Here is an 18,720-nt window from a genome sequence, read left to right on the forward strand (position 1 = left end):
CAGAATAGTGAGTACAGCTCTGGAGTATAATACAGGATGTAACTCAGGAACAGTACAAGATAAGTAATGTAATGTATGTACACAGTGACTCCACCAGCAGAATAGTGAGTGCAGCTCTGGAGTATAATACAGGATGTAACTCAGGATCAGTACAGGATAAGTAATGTAATGTATGTACAGTGACTCCACCAGCAGAATAGTGAGTGCAGCTCTGGAGTATAATACAGGATGTAACTCAGGATCAGTACAGGATAAGTAATGTAATTTATGTGTACACAGTGACTCCACTAGCAGAATAGTGAGTGCAGCTCTGGAGTATAATACAGGATATAACTCAGGAACAGTACAGGATAAGTAATGTAATGTATGTACACAGTGACTCCACCAGCAGAATAGTGAGTGCAGCTCTGGAGTATAATACAGGATGTAACTCAGGATCAGTACAGGATAAGTAATGTAATGTATGTACACAGTGACTCCACCAGCAGAATAGTGAGTGCAGCTCTGGAGTATAATACAGGATGTAACTCAGGATCAGTACAGGATAAGTAATGTAATGTATGTACACAGTGACTCCACCAGCAGAATAGTGAGTGCAGCTCTGGAGTATAATACAGGATGTAACTCAGGATCAGTAATGTATACAGTGACTCTGCTACTTATGTATATAATATGTTGTGAAGATCAGTGATGGATCGATTATTAATATTACATGTAGATTTGGGTTGTATTTTGGCAGCGTCGGATTCTTGCTCCATTACCCGCCTGTCCCATATCAATGAGTTGAGGCTCCGCACTAGAGACGTTCTCCATTTCCCATCATGCTTTGCATCTCCTTTTCTTGCTCTGGTGGCGGTTTGTCTATGGAGCCGGTCCCTGAGGTTACCGCGGTTATTGATACGTTGCGCTTCGCTCGGCTGAGGATTTGGGGATGGGTCAGTGACCTGCCATCTCTTATAATACATGAGCGGTAGTGACCTTTGTAGGAGCGCGGTGACATGGACGGCTTCTGACAGCCGCGCACACATCAGACAGGTTGGAGTTTGTCATCGGTCTGTGAATACTGGATGTCCAATGTTAGGCGCCCCCCATCTCTGTGGATAGAGGGGTATAACTGCAGCACGCTCACCTCTCCTGAACTCCGGAGAAGTCTGGAGACATTACACCTGGGGGTCCCGTGACTTCTGCTCTGTTCCCCCCTCGTCTTCCATGTTTTATATCCTGGCGCTGCATCCTTTATATTCCTCATATTTCCTGGCATCAGTGGGGGGGGGGGGGGGGGACACACATAAACAAGTCTGTGCAGCACGGAGAGGCAGTCTGCGCTACAGAACTTCCTGCGACCACTTCAGTACATGGAGTTACAGATGTAGCCACGTTTATCTTGACTCTGATAACTTGCTGCGGATGATATCGCACAATGAAAGCCATTGAGAAGACATCGAAAAAGTCACGTTATAGTTTCTTGCCGCTGTGTATTTAATGCGTTAAAAGTCCAGATAAAGACGGCTACATCTGTACACGCACTAACAAGTGAAGTCAAGGGTTTACAGTGTAGCCTGCATTGACAGAACACCCTGAGGGGGGCGCTATATAGACTATGTGTGTGGTGACTACAATGGAGCTGTATGTGTAACATCATGCAGGGGCTCCTGCAGGTGGAGCAGCGCTGTGTGTCCTGCTTTATTGATATTGGGGTCTTTGTCTTTAGAGGGTTTTCAGCAGATTCTTCTTGCATTAAATCCCAGTCTAATATCTACACACAAGGCAATAATAGGGAGCCTGTAGTCTGCAGCGCCCCGTCCATTCCCTGGAAGGCGTCATAAGACGGGACGGGGGGCCTGGATTCTGCGCTCCTTCAATCCTCTGACCTTCATGAACCTCTCTCCTCGGGGGATAATCACGCAACACTCTGGACACAGACGCCTCTCAGTCTCTCCGCAATGATGCCTGTGCTGAGATTCTCCTCAATCATAGGGATTTTTTGCGGATCAGCTGTAATTGGTGTTGTGCAGAGCGCACAGAACCCGCTGCCGTGAGGTCAATAAAAATACTCTGTCCTAATGGAGGGATAATGTGGACCTGGCTCCGGTACTTATAGTGTATATACGGGCCAGCAGCATGTTAACCCTCTCCTATCCGCTGTCTGGAGATAGCCTCTATATTTAGTGTAATGTGAGGGTCCTCAGGGCCTGGTGTGGAGGGGCCGATCAGGTGCGCGCTACGCGTAATATCCAGAAGAGGCGGCTGATGGGGAGACAGAAGCTGCGGCCATTATTTTGGTTAAATTATGAATATATGTCTATTAAGAATGTTGGATCCTGTGTTATCTATATATAGGTGTTACCTGTCAGTGTAATCCTGCCTGTGATGATAATGAGATGATGCTGAGAAGTGATCTCTACAGAACAGGAAGGGTCAGTCTAGTATGAATGGTGGATCCTGTGTTATCTATATATAGGTGTTACCTGTCAGTGCAATCCTGCCTGTGATGATAATGAGATGATGCTGAGAAGTGATCTCTACAGAACAGGAAGGGTCAGTCTAGTATGAATGGTGGATCCTGTGTTATCTATATATAGGTGTTACCTGTCAGTGCAATCCTGCCTGTGATGATAATGAGATGATGCTGAGAAGTGATCTCTACAGAACAGGAAGGGTCAGTCTAGTATGAATGGTGGATCCTGTGTTATCTTTATATAGGTGTTACCTGTCAGTGTAATCCTGCCTGTGATGATAATGAGATGATGCTGAGACGTGATCTCTACAGAACAGGAAGGGTCAGTCTATTATGAATGGTGGATCCTGTGTATATATATATATATATATATATATATATAGGTGTTACCTGTCAGTGAAAGGGTATGTGCACACACACTAATTACGTCCGTAATTGACGGACGTATTTCGGCCGCAAGTCCCGGACCGAACACAGTGCAGGGAGCCGGGCTCCTAGCATCATACTTATGTACGATGCTAGGAGTCCCTGCCTCGCTGCAGGACAACTGTCCCGTACTGAAAACATGATTACAGTACGGGACAGTTGTCCTGCAGCGAGGCAGGGACTCCTAGCGTCGTACATAAGTATGACGCTAGGAGCCCGGCTCCCTGCACTGTGTTCGGTCCGGCACTTGCGGCCGAAATACGTCCGTCAATTACGGACGTAATTAGTGTGTGTGCACATACCCTAATCCTGCCTGTGATGATAATGAGATGATGCTGAGAACTCATCTCTACAGAAAAAAATGATTCGTATTGCAACTCATTTCCATTGAAGTGAAAGCGGCTGAGCTGTAATGCCACAAACAGCCTGTGGACAGGTGTGGCGCTGATTTTGAAGTAAGCCGCCATGTTTTTTAGTCCTGGACAACATCTTTAATTACGTTTAGCGGCTTCATAATATAATCATTTTCGATTGTTATTTGACTAATATGATAATTTACAGACATCTCAGTGTTGAAATTGTCCAACAATTATTAACTAACCAAACAGGGAAGCAACGAGTTACTGAAATTGATCTGATTGGTCAGAAATCGGTGTGTGTAAACTAATGAAATGTAGAAAGTGTGTGATGATAACAATATAATGTAACACAACAATGCAGTGTGCAGTCAGTGATCTGGCAGAGGACGCACAAAACCTCCCATTACATCAGCGGGACATGACGTGATCATTAGGGGGCGTTCACACGACCGTAAACGCCCCAAAAAACGTCTAAAAATGCGGGGGCTGAACACCCCCAAACATCTGCCCATTGATTTCAATGAGAAAAATGGCGTTCCGTTCCCACAAGGCGTTTTTTTACCCGGCCGTTTTTAAAAACAACAGCGTAAAAGAAAAACGGCTCGTAAAAAGAAGCGCATGTCACTTCTTGAGCCGTTAATCATGGACTCTATAGAAAAACTGCTCCAAAAACGGCCGTAAAAAACACGAGTGGCTTAAAAAAACGGCTGAAAGTCAGAAACGGTTTCCCCTTGAAGCTCCTCCGTATCTTCAGACGTTTTTGATGTTGCGTGTGAACATCGCCTTATAGTTATTGGGAGCTCCTGATATTTGGGAGAAATTTTCGATACCAATAATCCTAATAACCTCCTGACCCGTGAGTGTTACTGCGACCGTCACCGGACGACTGACTAGATCTGATTCCAGCCGCCACCCTCCCCCACCCGTCCTTCACGCCACGTCCATGAATGAAGAATTCAACATCGATCCGTTCATGCGAGTCTAATAAATCTCTCTGGCACCGCGGCGCTCCCCCATGGCCGGACTCGTCCGTAAAAAAGATGAAGAACCCGGTGACGAGAGGCTCAAACTCATTGGCGCAAAATTCCTTGTAAGTCAGCAGAATGAGATGGCGGATAATGGCGGTGGTAAGGGGACCCTGGTGGTCAGTCCAGCAAGGCCGGGACAAGGAAACAAAATTATATCAGGACGTGATTAGTGAAGAGCGAGGAGTCCCGAGCAGCCGAGATCTGGAGACGATGAACCTGAGAAATAATAAGATTACAGGCGGCGGGGGAGGGGGGATTTGGGGACGCGGCGGCGGAGGGGCGGACGCGGCGGGGGAGGGGGGACGCGGCGGGGGAGGGGCGGACGCGGCGGGGGAGGGGCGGACGCGGCGGGGGAGGGGCGGACGCGGCGTTCTGTAGTGAAGGTTGTAAATAAAGTTGTAAAAAAAAATACACAAAACACAGAAAAAAGTGTGACTAGATCCTGATTGTCTAACATTGGCGCGGTCCGATTCTAACTTTTCTAGTGGTGGTCACATGACAGATCACATGATCCTCGCCTGCGGCCACAATTATCACTTCCCACTAATATCCCCTGAACCTCCGGAGGAAACAAATGTATCTAATAACAAAGACACGTGTTTATATCTGATCTTCTATCTAATGTCGTCATCATGTCTGATTTACAGCCCAACATGAAGGGAGTGACCAGCATCGTAGTCACCGCCCGAGACGTGAGGAAAGGATTCCTGTACGAGCACAGACTCCCCGACCTCAAGATACCCCAAAACTACGAGGTGAAGATCACACCGCACACCGTATCCGGACCTGGAGACCCCACCACCCGCAGCATCCGCTACAGAGAGCGTAAGTGACCCCTTATACTGACAACCAGCCTGTATATCATGTGTGAGAGGTTGTCACAGCCCCGCCCCGTTACTGACATCACTGATATATAATATAATTACATGTGATCAGACATGAGATCCACACATCTTATATACAGTAACAGCTATTCATCTATTACTACTGACAACCAGCCTGTATATCATGTGAGAGAAGTTGTCACAGCCCCGCCCCCTGTTACTGACATCACTGATATATAATATAATTACATGTGATCAGACATGAGATCCACACATCTTATATACAGTCACAGCTATTCATCTATTACTACTGACAACCAGCCTGTATATCATGTGTGAGAGGTTGTCACAGCTCCGCCCCCTGTTACTGACATCACTGATATATAATATAATTACACTGTGATCAGACATGAGATCCACACATCTTATATACAGTCACAGCTATTCATCTATTACTACTGACAACCAGCCTGTATATCATGTGTGAGAGGTTGTCACAGCCCCGCCCCCTGTTACTGACATCACTGATATATAATATAATTACATTGTGATCAGACATGAGATCCACACATCTTATATACAGTAACAGCTATTCATCTATTACTACTGACAACCAGCCTGTATACCATGTGTGAGAGGTTGTCACAGCCCCGCCCCCTGTTACTGACATCACTGATATACAATATAATTACACTGTGATCAGACATGAGATCCACACATCTTATATACAGTAACAGCTATTCATCTATTACTACTGACAACCAGCCTGTATACCATGTGTGAGAGGTTGTCACAGCCCCGCCCCCTGTTACTGACATCACTGATATATAATATAATTACACTGTGATCAGACATCTTATATACAGTAACAGCTATTCATCTATTACTACTGACAACCAGCCTGTATATCATGTGTGAGAGGTTGTCACAGCTCCGCCCCCTGTTACTGACATCACTGATATACAATATAATTACACTGTGATCAGACATGAGATCCACACATCTTATATACAGTAACAGCTATTCATCTATTACTACTGACAACCCGCCTGTATATCATGTGTGAGAGGTTGTCACAGCCCCGCCCCCTGTTACTGACATCACTGATATATAATATAATTACACTGTGATCAGACATGAGATCCACACATCTTATATACAGTAACAGCTATTCATCTATTACTACTGACAACCAGCCTGTATATCATGTGTGAGAGGTTGTCACAGCTCCGCCCCCTGTTACTGACATCACTGATATATAATATAATTACACTGTGATCAGACATGAGATCCACACATCTTATATACAGTCACAGCTATTCATCTATTACTACTGACAACCAGCCTATATATCATGTGTGAGAGGTTGTCACAGCCCCGCCCCCTGTTACTGACATCACTGATATACAATATAATTACACTGTGATCAGACATGAGATCCACACATCTTATATACAGTCACAGCTATTCATCTATTACTACTGACAACCAGCCTGTATAACATGTGTGAGAGGTTGTCACAGCTCCGCCCCCTGTTACTGACATCACTGATATATAATATAATTACATTGTGATCAGACATGAGATCCACACATCTTATATACAGTCACAGCTATTCATCTATTACTACTAACAACCAGCCTGTATATCATGTGTGAGAGGTTGTCACAGCCCCGCCCCCTGTTACTGACATCACTGATATATAATATAATTACATTGTGATCAGACATGAGATCCACACATCTTATATACAGTAACAGCTATTCATCTATTACTACTGACAACCAGCCTGTATATCATGTGTGAGAGGTTGTCACAGCCCCGCCTCCTGTTACTGACATCACTGATATATAATATAATTACATTGTGATCAGACATGAGATCCACACATCTTATATACAGTGACAGCTATTCATCTATTACTACTGACAACCTGCCTGTATATCATGTGTGAGAGGTTGTCACAGCCCCGCCCCCTGTTACTGACATCACTGATATATAATATAATTACATTGTGATCAGACATGAGATCCACACATCTTATATACAGTAACAGCTATTCATCTATTACTACTGACAACCAGCCTGTATATCACGTGTGAGAGGTTGTCACAGCCCCGCCCCCTGTTACTGACATCACTGATATATAATATAATTACACTGTGATCAGACATGAGATCCACACATCTTATATACAGTAACAGCTATTCATCTATTACTACTGACAACCAGCCTGTATATCATGTGTGAGAGGTTGTCACAGCTCCGCCCCCTGTTACTGACATCACTGATATATAATATAATTACAATGTGATCAGACATGAGATCCACACATCTTATATACAGTCACAGCTATTCATCTATTACTACTAACAACCAGCCTGTATATCATGTGTGAGAGGTTGTCACAGCCCCGCCCCCTGTTACTGACATCACTGATATAGAATATAATTACACTGTGATCAGACATGAGATCCTCACATCTTATATACAGTAACAGCTATTCATCTATTACCACTGACAACCAGCCTGTATATCATGTGTGAGAGGTTGTCACAGCCCCGCCCCCTGTTACTGACATCACTGATATATAATATAATTACACTGTGATCAGACATGAGATCCTCACATCTTATATACAGTAACAGCTATTCATCTATTACTACTGACAACCAGCCTGTATATCATGAGTGAGAGGTTGTCACAGCCCCGCCCCCTGTTACTGACATCACTGATATATAATATAATGACATTGTGATCAGACATGAGATCCACACATCTTATATACAGTGACAGCTATTCATCTATTACTACTGACAACCAGCCTGTATATCACGTGTGAGAGGTTGTCACAGCCCCGCCCCCTGTTACTGACATCACTGATATATAATATAATTACACTGTGATCAGACATGAGATCCACACATCTTATATACAGTAACAGCTATTCATCTATTACTACTGACAACCAGCCTGTATATCATGTGTGAGAGGTTGTCACAGCTCCGCCCCCTGTTACTGACATCACTGATATATAATATAATTACACTGTGATCAGACATGAGATCCACACATCTTATATACAGTAACAGCTATTCATCTATTACTACTGACAACCAGCCTGTATATCATGTGTGAGAGGTTGTCACAGCCCCGCCCCCTGTTACTGACATCACTGATATATAATATAATTACAATGTGATCAGACATGAGATCCACACATCTTATATACAGTAACAGCTATTCATCTATTACTACTGAAAACCAGCCTGTATATAATGTGTGAGAGGTTGTCACAGCCCCGCCCCCTGTTACTGACATCACTGATATATAATATAATTACATTGTGATCAGACATGAGATCCACACATCTTATATACAGTCACAGCTATTCATCTATTACTACTGACAACCAGCCTGTATATCATGTGTGAGAGGTTGTCACAGCCCCGCCCCCTGTTACTGACATCACTGATATATAATATAATTACATTGTGATCAGACATGAGATCCTCACATCTTATATACAGTAACAGCTATTCATCTATTACTACTGACAACCAGCCTGTATATCATGTGTGAGAAGTTGTCACAGCCCCGCCCCCTGTTACTGACATCACTGATATATAATATAATTACATTGTGATCAGACATGAGATCCACACATCTTATATACAGTAACAGCTATTCATCTATTACTACTGACAACCAGCCTGTATATCATGTGTGAGAGGTTGTCACAGCCCCGCCCCCTGTTACTGACATCACTGATATATAATATAATTACAATGTGATCAGACATGAGATCCACACATCTTATATACAGTAACAGCTATTCATCTATTACTACTGACAACCAGCCTGTATATCATGTGTGAGAGGTTGTCACAGCCCCGCCCCCTGTTACTGACATCACTGATATATAATATAATTACATTGTGATCAGACATGAGATCCACACATCTTATATACAGTAACAGCTATTCATCTATTACTACTGACAACCAGCCTGTATATCATGTGTGAGAGGTTGTCACAGCCCCGCCCCCTGTTACTGACATCACTGATATATAATATAATTACATTGTGATCAGACATGAGGTCCACACATCTTATATACAGTAACAGCTATTCATCTATTACTACTGACAACCAGCCTGTATATCATGTGTGAGAGGTTGTCACAGCCCCGCCCCCTGTTACTGACATCACTGATATATAATATAATTACACTGTGATCAGACATGAGATCCACACATCTTATATACAGTAACAGCTATTCATCTATTACTACTGACAACCAGCCTGTATATAACGTGTGAGAGGTTGTCACAGCCCCGCCCCCTGTTACTGACATCACTGATATACAATATAATTACACTGTGATCAGACATGAGATCCACACATCTTATATACAGTAACAGCTATTCATCTATTACTACTGACAACCAGCCTGTATATCATGTGTGAGAGGTTGTCACAGCCCCGCCCCCTGTTACTGACATCACTGATATATAATATAATTACATGTGGTCAGACATGAGATCCACACATCTTATATACAGTAACAGCTATTCATCTATTACTACTGACAACCAGCCTGTATATCATGTGTGAGAGGTTGTCACAGCCCCGCCCCCTGTTACTGACATCACTGATATATAATATAATTACACTGTGATCAGACATGAGATCCACACATCTTATATACAGTAACAGCTATTCATCTATTACTACTGACAACCAGCCTGTATATCATGTGTGAGAGGTTGTCACAGCCCCGCCCCCTGTTACTGACATCACTGATATATAATATAATTACACTGTGATCAGACATGAGATCCACACATCTTATATACAGTCACAGCTATTCATCTATTACTACTGACAACCAGCCTGTATATCATGTGTGAGAGGTTGTCACAGCCCCGCCCCCTGTTACTGACATCACTGATATATAATATAATTACACTGTGATCAGACATGAGATCCACACATCTTATATACAGTAACAGCTATTCATCTATTACTACTGACAACCAGCCTGTACATCATGTGTGAGAGGTTGTCACAGCCCCGCCCCCTGTTACTGACATCACTGATATATAATATAATTACACTGTGATCAGACATGAGATCCACACATCTTATATACAGTAACAGCTATTCATCTATTACTACTGACAACCAGCCTGTATATCATGTGTGAGGGGTTGTCACAGCCCCGCCCCCTGTTACTGACATCACTGATATATAATATAATTACATTGTGATCAGACATGAGATCCACACACCTTATATACAGTCACAGCTATCCATCTATTACTACTGACAACCAGCCTGTATATCATGTGTGAGAGGTTGTCACAGCCCCGCCCCCTGTTACTGACATCACTGATATATAATATAATTACATGTGATCAGACATGAGATCCACACATCTTATATACAGTGACAGCTATTCATCTAATACTACTGACAACCAGCCTGTATATCATGTGTGAGAGGTTGTCACAGCCCCGCCCCCTGTTACTGACATCACTGATATATAATATAATTACACTGTGATCAGACATGAGATCCACACATCTTATATACAGTAACAGCTATTCATCTATTACTACTGACAACCAGCCTGTATATCATGTGTGAGAGGTTGTCACAGCCCCGCCCCCTGTTACTGACATCACTGATATATAATATAATGACATTGTGATCAGACATGAGATACACACATCTTATATACAGTAACAGCTATTCATCTATTACTACTGACAACCAGCCTGTATACCATGTGTGAGAGGTTGTCACAGCCCCGCCCCCTGTTACTGACATCACTGATATATAATATAATTACATGTGATCAGACATGAGATCCACATATCTTATATACAGTAACAGCTATTCATCTATTACTACTGACAACCAGCCTGTATATCATGTGTGAGAGGTTGTCACAGCCCCGCCCCCTGTTACTGACATCACTGATATATAATATAATTACATGTGATCAGACATGAGATCCACATATCTTATATACAGTAACAGCTATTCATCTATTACTACTGACAACCAGCCTGTATATCATGTGTGAGAGGTTGTCACAGCTCCGCCCCCTGTTACTGACATCACTGATATATAATATAATTACATTGTGATCAGACATGAGATCCACACATCTTATATATAGTAACAGCTATTCATCTATTACTACTGACAACCAGCCTGTATATCATGTGTGAGAGGTTGTCACAGCTCCGCCCCCTGTTACTGACATCACTGATATATAATATAATTACACTGTGATGAGACATGAGATCCACACATCTTATATACAGTAACAGCTATTCATCTATTACTACTAACAACCAGCCTGTATATCATGTGTGAGAGGTTGTCACAGCCCCGCCCCCTGTTACTGACATCACTGATATATAATATAATTACACTGTGATCAGACATGAGATCCACACATCTTATATACAGTAACAGCTATTCATCTATCACTACTGACAACCAGCCTGTATATCATGTGTGAGAGGTTGTCACAGCCCCGCCCCCTGTTACTGACATCACTGATATATAATATAATTACATTGTGATCAGACATGAGATCCACACATCTTATATACAGTAACAGCTATTCATCTATTACTACTGACAACCAGCCTGCATATCATGTGTGAGAGGTTGTCACAGCCCCGCCCCCTGTTACTGACATCACTGATATATAATATAATTACACTGTGATCAGACATGAGATCCACACATCTTATATACAGTCACAGCTATTCATCTATTACTACTGACAACCAGCCTATATATCATGTGTGAGAGATTGTCACAGCCCCGCCCCCTGTTACTGACATCACTGATATATAATATAATTACATTGTGATCAGACATGAGATCCACACATCTTATATACAGTAACAGCTATTCATCTATTACTACTGACAACCAGCCTGTATATCATGTGTGAGAGGTTGTCACAGCCCCGCCCCCTGTTACTGACATCACTGATATATAATATAATTACACTGTGATCAGACATGAGATCCACACATCTTATATACAGTAACAGCTATTCATCTATTACTACTGACAACCAGCCTGTATATCATGTGTGAGAGGTTGTCACAGCCCCGCCCCCTGTTACTGACATCACTGATATATAATATAATTACACTGTGATCAGACATGAGATCCACACATCTTATATACAGTCACAGCTATTCATCTATTACTACTGACAACCAGCCTGTATATCATGTGTGTGAGAGGTTGTCACAGCCCCGCCTCCTGTTACTGACATCACTGATATATAATATAATTACACTGTGATCAGACATGAGATCCACACATCTTATATACAGTAACAGCTATTCATCTATTACTACTGACAACCTGCCTGTATATCATGTGTGAGAGGTTGTCACAGCCCCGCCCCCTGTATATTATGACAATGACTCTCCGTACTGTCACCTGTCGTGATTGGGGTGGGGAGGGGGGGTCACTTTACTGTTCATTTCACCATCATGTCGCTTTTCCGCGCTGTTTCTCACCGGGGTCTCCTGTGGGGTGACGTGACTTTCCGGTCAGCGACGCGTGAAGCCTCCGGGAGTCGAACTGGTCTGTGCGCAGCTGCTGAACGCCACCGGCCCCAGTGCGTTACCCATAATGCATCTGAATCACCGGGGGGGGGTGTAAATATTTTATACACGGATCACGATTAACCCTTCATAGAGATTTCAATACCGTCCGCTACCGGGATCTGTGTATAAACTTCCCGTGCCGTCCTCTGTCCAGCTGGTTACAATTTATATTCAGATGTTTCTTATCTGTCTCTGGGAAAGTTGGGTGACCGCCTATATGGCCTCTCATACAGATACCACAGGAGTTATCACCCAGCTCTCCCAGGATCCTGAATGGTAGATCTCCCCACATCCTGGGTGGTCGGTTTGATTGTTGCTCATTAGCAGCTAAAGGGCCATAAGTGGCAGATCTAACCATTTCTGGGTCCTGGGAAAGCTGGGTGACACCCGTGTGAGATGTGGGATGGCGGCCATAGTGGTAGTAACTCCGCTCTCCGAGGCACAAATATAACTGAGATGTGCAAATCTAGGAGTCCAGGCCAATGATCGGGCGAGCGGGCGTAGCATTGCCGATCACTGCTTGGTGTAAACATGGCGGCAATCAGTCGATCGAATCTTTTATGCGGCTCGAAAAGAAGTGGCGTGTCTGCAGCACCGCGCCCCATGTAAACAGGGAATGAGCTGCCGACAAGACGCAAATGTACGAGGACGAGCGATCGTACGACTCGCTCCGTATTCCCAATCATTCCTCTATTCAAATGCAGCAAGCAGGCGCAGAGTCACGTGATGTGCTGGCGGCGGCGCGTTCACACATGTCACCGGCGGCGCGCGTTCACCGCGGCAGATACGTCACTCACGTCACCGGCGGCGCGCGTTCACCGCGGCAAATACGTCACTCACGTCACCGGCGGCGCGCGTTCACCGCGGCACATACGTCACTCACGTCACCGGCGGCGCGCGTTCACCGCGGCAGATACGTCACTCACGTCATAGGCGGCGCGCGTTCACCGCGGCACATACGTCACTCACGTCACCGGCGGCGCGCGTTCACCGCGGCAGATACGTCACTCACGTCACGGGAACTTTCGATTTTTTTCCTGTTTTAATTGTATGAACCTTTAAGGGCTGATTCAGACTAACGTGATTTGCGTCCGTGCAGCCCGCGTGGTTTTCACGCGGCTCGCAGGGACCTATACAAGTCTATGGGGCCGTGCAGACAGTACGTGAGTCCACTGCGTAAAAGTCGTGACAAGTTCTATATATCGGCGTTTTTCGCACATCACGCTCCCATTGAAATCAATGGGTGCGTGAAAATCACGCATGCCCCACGGAAGCACTTCAGTGGGACGCGCGTTATTCACGCAATAACAGTAAAAGAATGAATGTAAACAGAAAAGCACCACGTGCTACAAACATCCAAACGGAGTGTCACGCATCATACGGGGCTGACACACGCAGCTGTCAAGTACCTTTTGCGCGCGCAAAAACGTCACGTTCGTCTGAATCAGCCCTTTATCTGAATCCCGCATTTCTTTGATGATTTGTGTGTGACTTGTGTCTGGAGGATCCGCCGGGCGGCAGAAGTTTCTGCTGGATTTATAGTCCCTTGTCCTCCACTGAGGAGGACCACAAATCTTATCACACAGCAGGTCGGGGCCAAGGACTTCTGTTTATTATCAGGGACAAATCAAAGTAATTTACCCTCCCCCTCACCCGCCGGACAAGATACAAAATCATGAGAGCTTACAGCAGAAGTGTGCCTGCAGCTCTGGATGTGACTGGTGTATAAGGCATGATGTGACAGCAGGATTGTGGATGCAGCTCTGGATGTGACTGGTGTATAAGGCATGATGTGACAGCAGGATTGTGGATGCAGCTCTGGATGTGACTGGTGTATAAGGCATGATGTGACAGCAGGATTGTGGATGCAGCTCTGGATGAGACTAAAGTGAAAGACCTGATATAACAGCAGAAATGTGACTGCAGCTCCGGATGTGACTGGTGTATAAGGCATTATGTGACACCAGGATTGTGGATGCAGCTCTGGATGTGACTGGTGTATAAGGCATGCTGTAACAGCAGCATTGTGGATGCAGATCTGGAAGTGACTAAAGTAAAAGACCTGATATGACAGCAGAAATGTGACTGCAGCTCTGGATGTGACTGGTGTATAATGCATTATGTGACAGCAGAATTGTGACTGCAGCTCCGGATGTGACTGGTGTATAAGACATTATGTGATAGCAGGATTGTTGATGCAGCTCTGGAAGTGACTAAATAAAATGACCTGATATAACAGCAGAATTGTGACTGCAGCTCCGGATGTGACTGGTGTATAAGACATTATGTGACAGCAGGATTATTGATGCAGCTCTGGAAGGGACTAAAGTAAAATACATGATATAACAACAGAAAAAGTGTACGTATATGACTCTTAATGTGACTGGGGTATAAGACACCATGCAACAGCAGAGTTATGACTGCAGCTCTAGAAGTAACTGGAGTATAATTTATGATGTAACAGCAGAATTGTGAATGCAACTCTGGATGTGATTGGAGTATAATAAATGGTGTAACAGAAGAATTGTAACTACAGCTCTGGATGTGACTAATGTATAGGACAAGATTTAACAATAGAAATGTGACTGCAGCTCTAGATGTGACTGGAGTAAGGGTATGTTCACACGGGCTATTTTCAGCCATTTTTCGGGCCGTAAACGCCTCCAAACATCTGCCCATTGATTTCAATGGGAAAAACTACGTTTCTTTCCGACAGGGCGTTTTTTTTACGCGGCCGTTTGAAAAAATGCCATGTAAAAAAACGACCTGTAAGAAGAAACTCATGTCATTTCTTGAGCCGTTTTTGGAGCTGTTTTTGGGTCAATAGAAAAACCGCTCCAAGAATGGGCGCAAAAACGCCGCAAAAAACGCGAGTTGCTTAAAAAACGGCTGAAAATCAGGGGCTGTTTTCCCTTGTAAAGCTCCGTATTTTCAGCCGATTTTTGTTACGCGTGTGAACAGAGCCGTAGAGTCATGGCATAGATCAGTACAAGATATAAGAACTTTAAAAGTATGAAAATAAATGGGGGTGGTTGTTCGGAGTTTCCTCAGGACCGCACCCCCCCCACCCCCGCTTCATCGCTGCTGCTCCAGAGTTGGCGGTTGTTGCATTCAATTTGGTTTTATTTATAAAAAATTATCTTTTTTTTTTCCAGCTGTCAACTACCCGAGCCAATCAGGTGAGTCCAACACGTGCGCGTGCGTGGGCGGTCAGTGTGTGTGTGACCGTCTGTATGTGAAGTGAATGGATGTAGCAGAGCTGTTTGTTACCGGGCACAGGGGGCGCTGGAGAGCGACAAAAATATTCAGAGGCTCAAACCTCTTTATAAAATTGCCGCATCTTTGGCCGTCCAGAAATTTTAATCCGCTCCGTACGTTATCTATGTCTAATTTTAGGCATGGGAGATGGTAAATCTATCACCCGCGGAACACCCATCCCTCCCGCTAAACCACGCCCACCTTTTGTTCACTTTTGGAGTATAAGGCTTTATTCAGACGAACGTGAATTACGTCCGTGCAACGCGCGTGATTTGCACACGCGTTGCACGGACCTATATTAGTCTATGGGGCCGTGCAGACATGTCCGTGATTTTTATTCAGCGTGTGTCCGCTGAAAAAAAATCACGACATGTCCGTTCTTTGGGCGTTTTTCGCGCATCACGCACCCATTGAAGTCAATGGGTGCGTGAAAACCACGCAGGTCGCACGGAAGCACTTCCGTGCGAACAGCGTGATTCGCGCAACAGCTGTCAAAAGGATGAATGAAAACAGAAAAGCACCACGTGCTACAAACATCCAAACGGAGTGTCATAATGATGGCGGCTGCGCGAAAAGCACGCAGCCACGCATCATATGCTGCTGCCCCACGGAGCTGTTAAGTGGCTTTTGCGCACCCAAAACGCCGCGTTTTTGCGTGCGCAAAAACTCCACGCTCGTGTGAATGAGGCCTAATACAGGATGTAACTCAGGATCAGTACAGGATAAGTAATGTAATGTATGTACACAGTGACTCCACCAGCAGAATAGTGAGTGCAGCTCTGGAGTGTAATACAGGATGTAACTCAGGATCAGTACAGGATAAGTAATGTAATGTATGTACAAAGTGACACCACCAGCAGAATAGTGAGCGCAGCTCTGCAGTATAATACAGGATGTAACTCAGGATCAGTACAGGATAAGTAATGTAATGTATGTACACAGTGACTCCACCAGCAGAATAGTGAGTGCAGCTCTGGAGTATAATACAGGATGTAACTCAGGATCAGTACAGGATAAGTAATGTAATGTATATACACAGTGACTCCACCAGCAGAATAGTGAGTGCAGCTCTGGAGTATAATACAGGATGTAACTCAGGATCAGTACAGGATAAGTAATGTATGTATGTACACAGTGACTCCACCAGCAGAATAGTGAGTGCAGCTCTGGAGTATAATACAGGATGTAACTCAGGATCAGTACAGGATAAGTAATGTAATGTATGTACACTGACTCCACCAGCGGAATAGTGAGTGCAGCTCTGGAGTATAATACTGGATGTAACTCAGGATCAGTACTGGATAAGTAATGTAATGTATGTACACTGACTCCACCAGCAGAATAGTGAGTGCAGCTCTGAAGTATAATACAGGATGTAACTCAGGATCAGTACAGGATAAGTAATGTAATGTATATACACAGTGACTCCACCAGCAGAATAGTGAGTGCAGCTCTGGAGTATAATACAGTATGTAACTCAGGATCAGTACAGGATAAGTAATGTAATGTATGTACACAGTGACTCCACCAGCAGAATAGTGAGTGCAGCTCTGGAGTATAATACAGGATATAACTCAGGATCAGTACAGGATAAGTAATGTAATGTATGTACACAGTGACTCCACCAGCAGAATAGTGAGTGCAGCTCTGGAGTATAATACAGGATGTAACTCAGGATCAGTACAGGATAAGTAATGTATGTACACAGTGACTCCACCAGCAGAATAGTGAGTGCAGCTCTGGAGTATAATACAGGATATAACTCAGGATCAGTACAGGATGATTAGTAATGTATGTACACAGTGACTCCACCAGCAGAATAGTGAGTGCAGCTCTGAAGTATAATACAGGATATAACTCAGGATCAGTACAGGATAAGTAATGTAATGTATGTACACAGTGACTCCACCAGCAGAATAGTGAGTGCAGCTCTGGAGTATAATACAGGATGTAACTCAGGATCAGTACAGGATAAGTAATGTAATGTATGTACACCATGACTCCCCCAGCAGAATAGTGAGTACTGCTCTGGAGTATAATACAGGATATAACTCAGGATCAGTACAGGATAAGTAATGTAATGTATGTACACAGTGACTCCACCAGCAGAATAGTAAGTGCAGCTCTGGAGTATAATACAGGATATAACTCAGGATCAGTACAGGATAAGTAATGTAATGTATGTACACAGTGACTCCACCAGCAGAATAGTGAGTGCAGCTCTGGAGTATAATACAGGATGTAACTCAGGATCAGTACAGGATAAGTAATGTAATGTATGTACACAGTGACTCCACCAGCAGAATAGTGAGTGCAGCTCTGGAGTATAATACAGGATATAACTCAGGATCAGTACAGGATAAGTAATGTAATGTATGTACATGGTGACTCAACCAGCAGAATAGTGAGTGCAGCTCTGGAGTATAATACAGGATATAACTCAGGATCAGTACAGGATAAGTAATGTATGTACACAGTGACTCCACCAGCAGAATAGTGAGTGCACCTCTGGAGTACAATACAGGATGTAACTCAGGATCAGTACAGGATAAGTAATGTAATGTATGTACACAGTGACTCCACCAGCAGAATAGTGAGTGCAGCTCTGGAGTAGAATACAGGATGTAACTCAGGATCAGTACAGGATAAGTAATATAATGTATGTACACAGTGACTCCACCAGCAGAATAGTGAGTGCAGCTCTGGAGTATA

At 44.0% G+C, this 18,720-nt stretch overlaps 1 protein-coding gene across 3 annotated transcripts in view; it reads left to right on the forward strand.

The window, feature by feature from the left end:
* Positions 1–18,720, forward strand: part of MDGA1 (MAM domain containing glycosylphosphatidylinositol anchor 1) — a 323,508-nt gene that overhangs the window by 263,374 nt on the left and 41,414 nt on the right. For 2 of the 3 annotated variants that reach the window (XM_075863503.1, XM_075863505.1), the window contains 2 exons: positions 4,919–5,096; positions 15,906–15,929. In XM_075863503.1, the coding sequence (XP_075719618.1) occupies positions 4,919–5,096; positions 15,906–15,929 (202 nt within the window). The remainder of the gene's footprint in view (positions 1–4,918; positions 5,097–15,905; positions 15,930–18,720) is intronic. The other variant, XM_075863504.1, reaches the window with a different exon arrangement.

This window comes from Rhinoderma darwinii, chromosome 4, assembly GCF_050947455.1.
Source record: "Rhinoderma darwinii isolate aRhiDar2 chromosome 4, aRhiDar2.hap1, whole genome shotgun sequence".
Lineage (NCBI taxonomy): Eukaryota > Metazoa > Chordata > Amphibia > Anura > Rhinodermatidae > Rhinoderma > Rhinoderma darwinii.